Here is a 5,050-nt window from a genome sequence, read left to right on the forward strand (position 1 = left end):
CAGAGTGATGGCACAGTACAGAGATAATACACAGTGACGTCACAGTACAGGGATAATACACAGTGATGGCACAGTACAGAGTTAATACACAGTGATGTCACATTACAGGGATAATACACAGAGTGATGGCACAGTACAGAGATAATACACAGTGATGTCACAGTACAGGGATAATACACACAGTGATGTCACAGTACAGGGACAATACACACAGTGATGTCACAGTACAGGGATAATACACAGTGACGTCACAGTACAGGGATAATACACAGTGATGTCACAGTATAACCATCTCACAGCCGGACCACCATGTAATTTCAGCAGGGCCTCATGTTCAAGTTTCGCCTAAGGCCTCACAAAGTCTAGAGCCGCCTCTGGTCAGCCCTACCATGGGACCTGGTGGGACCATAAGTCCCAGGTGGCACTTTTCAGGGGCGGCATTTTGCTGCCCCCTTTTTTTTGTTTGTGCCTAGTAGGTTCATGATAGGGTTGGCGCCGCCGCTGCTCACTGTTCTAAAGCAGCTGTGGGGTATAATAGTGCAGCGGGCACTTTAGACAGTGAGTCTGCCTCCGGCCGACCGGGGTCTGACGAGGGACGTCGCACAAGTGACGTACTTCTGCAGACCCGCTCAGGAGGACGTCAGTGACGTCACTCGTCAGGCCGCCTCCGGAGAGGAGAAGCGCTGTGCAGGGCAGGTAAGTGTGTCTCTGTGTGTCTCTGTGTCTGTCTGTGTGTTTGGAGGGGCTATGGCTACCTAATGTGAGGAATCTATGCTACCTAATGTGGGGAAACTATGTTACCTAATGTGGGGAATCTGTGCTACCTAATGTGGGGAAACTATGCTACCTAATGTGGGGAAAGTATGCTACCTAATGTGGGGAAGCTTTGCTACCTAATGTGGGGAAACTATGTTACCTAATGTGGGGAATCTGTGCTACCTAATGTGGGGAAACTATGCTACCTAATGTGGGGAAACTATGTTACCTAATGTGGGGAATCTGTGCTACCTAATGTGGGCAAACTATGCTCCCTAATGTGGGGAAACTATTTTACCTAATGTGGGGAAACTATGTTACCTGATGTGGGGAATCTGTGCTACCTATTGTGGGGAAACTATGCTACCTAATGTGGGGGAACCTATGCTACCTAATGTGTGCGAACTATGCTACCTAATGTGGGGAAACTGCTATTTAATGTAGGGAATCTATGCTACCTAATGTGGGGAAACTATGCTACCTAATGTGAGGAAACTATGCTACCTAATGTGGGGAATCTATGCTACCTAATGTTGGGAATCTATGCTACCTAATGTGGGGGGCTTGAATGAGCTGCGGCATATGGCAGGCCTTAATAATTAGAAACGTATACAGCAAGTGACATATGGGGGTCCACCTGAGTAAGTGACACATGGAGGGGGCGTGCTGAACAATTGATGTTTTGGGGGGGGGGGGGCACAGGCACATTCTTTGCACAAGGGCCCTCTACTGTCTGTGTCCGCCCTTGGGTAAAGAATAATGGGTAAAGTGGAACATAGAACAAATGCAGTAATTTTTTTCTTAATTTTTTTTTAATGAAGTAAACGAGATAAAGGTAAGCAATGACTTTTCCTCAGTCTGAAGCGCGGTCCTCATCGGCAGGAAGCAGTGAGGAGGAGGAGGATGACGGAGGTTCTGATTCCATCTCTGCTTCTTTTTCGTCCCTCTCTATATATAGGGCCGTGGCCATGAAGAAGGCCCCTCCGATGACTGCCATTATGGTGCAGGTCATGAGGGCATACTCCATGCTGCGGTATTTCAGAAGAGGGGATTTGGCATATCCTCGTTCGTAGGTGTCAGATATCAGGCCGATGAGGTACGGGCTGCCGGCGTCACCTAGGAGGTGATAGATTGTCATCTGCACGGCCAGGGCTGAAGATCTCCTCCACGGAGTTACTACTTTTAGTATAATGTCAGATATGAGGGTGAAATTTACTGACAGAAGCGTCTCTCCGATGAAGATGAAGATGTTTGTGGCAACGAGGCTGGTGTTGCCAAAAGTCAATGCCAACAGAAGGAAAGGGGCGGAGAGCATCATCGCGCATCCACACACAAGCGGGTCCGCCCGTGGGTTGGATTTGCGATATCTTTTACTTATCTCCGTCCCTGCTACAACTCCCAGAATGCCGGAAACGACTGTAACCACACCAAATATTAGGATGTCGTGATAGTCACACGGTTCAGCACGGCAAGGGTCCTTCTCTTGTAGGAGTATTCGTGCATGGGTCAGGTATGACGGACCCCATACACCTATGGCTCCCACTATGAAGGATACAGCCGTCGATCCCATGGTGGTTAACATGAAGCTTCGATTTTTAAATAGCTTTTTCAGATCTGTCGCCCATTTGGCAAACTTCTGGGATTCGTTGTTCTTCTTCCCGTTTGTAGTCGTTCTTGGAAGCTCCTTTGTGACCAAAATCACCAAAGCCACAGCTATGAGGCCCAGGCCAGGGGTGACCCGAAATGCCCAGTGCCAATCGCCCCTTGCTGCATCAGTCACTTTGGGCCCGATGATGTATCCTAGTCCGCAGCCTACAGGTATGACGGAGTAAAACACGTTCAGCATGCGGGTCCGCTGGTCACTTGTAAAAAGGTCTGCAATGATGGAGGGGGCGATGGTGCAGAAAGTCGCCTCTCCGGCTCCAACCAGTCCGCTCGTCAGCAGGAAGAGCAGGAAGTACCCGTCAGGGATGAATGACAGGGTAAGTGTCATGCTCAGCCAAACGATGACTCCTGCGCAAACAGTATATTTCTTATTACAGTGGTCGCCCAAATATCCGGCAATTGGTGCGACCAGCACGTAGCTTCCAATGAACAATGTATTCAATAAGCCGGACAGACTAGCATTGGTGTCATATGCTTTCTGTATATAAGGCAGCACCCCCGCCACGCTGGAGCGATTTGCATAGATGAGCAAATTAACAAAGGCGAGGATCACTACGGTGATGATGGAACGTGCGGTGGACATCACGCTTAGAGATGGCAGGTTCTGCCTCTCAGGGATATCGCCCTTTTCTACATCCATATCACTATGGTCCTCCATTGCTTCTTCCTCCTCCTTCAGCAATGGGTCTTGTGGAGAGGCCATGGTCACAGGTCAGAGCCTGAAAACACTATGGAGAGAGAGAGATAAGTGAACACATTAGACAACATGTCATCATTCCTGTCATTATACAATAGATCCTTCATACAGAGCAGAAATGTCCAGCACAGAACCACAAGATAACACTAAGACCATGGCAGCCTCAGAAGAAGACGCTTCTCTTTAAGTGTTTTATATGGAGACGTCTTCCCTGAGGTTACCAATGTCTGATAACCCTGAACCTGTCCAGTCCTAGTAATATCTGATAACCCTGAACCTGTCCGGTCCTAGTAATATCTGATAACCCTGAACCTGTCCAGTCCTAGTAATATCTGATAACCCTGAACCTGTCCGGTCCTAGTAATATCTGATAACCCTGAACCTTTCCGGTCCTAGTAATATCTGACAACCCTAAACCTGTCCGGTCCTAGTAATATCTGATAACCCTGAACCTGTCCAGTCCTAGTAATATCTGATAACCCTGAACTTGTCCAGTCGTAGTAATATCTGATAACCCTGAACCTGTCCGGTCCTAGTAATATCTGATAACCCTGAACCTGTCCGGTCCTAGTAATATCTGACAACCCTGATTCTGTCCGGTCCTAGTAATATCTGATAACCCTGAACCTGTCCGGTCCTAGTAATATCTGATAACCCTGAACCTGTCCGGTCCTAGTAATATCTGATAACCCTGAACCTGTCCGGTCTTGGTAATATCTGATAACCCTGAACCTGTCCGGTCCTAGTAATATCTGATAAACCTGAGCCTCTCCGGTCATAGTAATATCTGATAACCCTGAATCTGTCCCAGTAATGGTGGATTATAAGGGCTTGGCTGTATGGTCACTGGGCCATGTGAACTTCATACTGTAGATACAATTGGGCTATCCTGCTATATACATTTACTAATAATTAACCTACCCCACCTAATTGGGATCTATCCGTCCCCTATGTGACTTTCTGCCACTAGTTGATTTGAAAATTTTCCCTTTCGGAGTACCCGGAGTATTTCTATTGTTAGTACACACAGAATTCTATTATATAATATTATATTTCTGCCCTAATCTTTCTGTTATTCTTTTACTACACCACCAAATCTTTCTCATAGACTTATATCTTTTAGAACTTCATGACTTATAGACTTATATCTTTTAGAACTCTTTTTCTTGGGGGCTTTTTTGGGCATAATTGCATTTTAGCAGTTTTGCAAGAAAAAGCTCTGGTCATGATACTATCTGTGCGTTTTATTATGTTTAATGCCTAAGCCAAGTATTGTCACTATGAGGAATATAACTTTTGTTATTTCTTTTGGAAATTAATTTCTTGTTTTTTTTTTTTTTGCTAAAAAAAAGCAACAGCAATAAAAAAAACTGTCAAACAAAAAGCCCTGTGTATGTATGAATAGAAGAGGCTGAGACTTACCTTGTGGTTCTCTCTTCAGACAAGGAACGGTCAAAATCTTGAATTCTCTATCGCAAATAGAAACTCTCTAATAAACACTTTGCACCACAGGTTGTGAATGCAAAACACACTGAAGAGACTGCAGCCGGCGCGCACCTCCTTGTACAGCTTACGGTGACATCATCACAAGCATGTGTGACATCACAGGGTTCTAAACCATCTTCAGGTATGTGTATATCTGTATAGTAAATGTGAGTAGCCATATTAGTCCAGTGATGCAGATTGTAATACCTTTTTTATTGGACTAACAGAATTTTGTAGAGACAAACTTTTGGGATTCCTCCCTGATAATTTATAAAGTCCTTTGATCATTAGTCCTTGTCTATTGGACTTGATAAAGGGAGGAATCCTGAAAGCTTGTCTCTACAAAATTCTGTTAGTCCAATAAAAAAGGTATTACAAGAGACTGCAACATATTTTTTGATTTGTGTATATATATATATATATATATATATATATATATATATAGTT

At 45.0% G+C, this 5,050-nt stretch overlaps 1 protein-coding gene across 1 annotated transcript; it reads right to left on the reverse strand.

The window, feature by feature from the left end:
- Positions 1 to 1,558: 1,558 nt before the first annotated feature.
- On the reverse strand, positions 1,559 to 4,669 carry LOC130360720 (protein spinster homolog 1-like). Its single transcript, XM_056563282.1, has 2 exons — positions 4,541 to 4,669; positions 1,559 to 3,149 (listed from the first exon to the last, which is right to left on the reverse strand). The coding sequence occupies exon 2, from the start codon at positions 3,122 to 3,124 to the stop codon at positions 1,610 to 1,612; it is 1,515 nt and encodes a 504-aa protein (XP_056419257.1). The 5' UTR covers positions 3,125 to 3,149; positions 4,541 to 4,669; the 3' UTR covers positions 1,559 to 1,609.
- Between the last annotated feature and the right edge of the window lie 381 nt (positions 4,670 to 5,050).

This window comes from Hyla sarda, chromosome 3 (genome assembly GCF_029499605.1).
Source record: "Hyla sarda isolate aHylSar1 chromosome 3, aHylSar1.hap1, whole genome shotgun sequence".
NCBI lineage: Eukaryota > Metazoa > Chordata > Amphibia > Anura > Hylidae > Hyla > Hyla sarda.

What these genes read in the sequence shown, in the direction of transcription:
- LOC130360720 (XM_056563282.1), bottom strand. Translation starts at nt 3,124, where the DNA reads ATGGCCTCTCCACAAGACCCATTGCTGAAGGAGGAGGAAGAAGCAATG.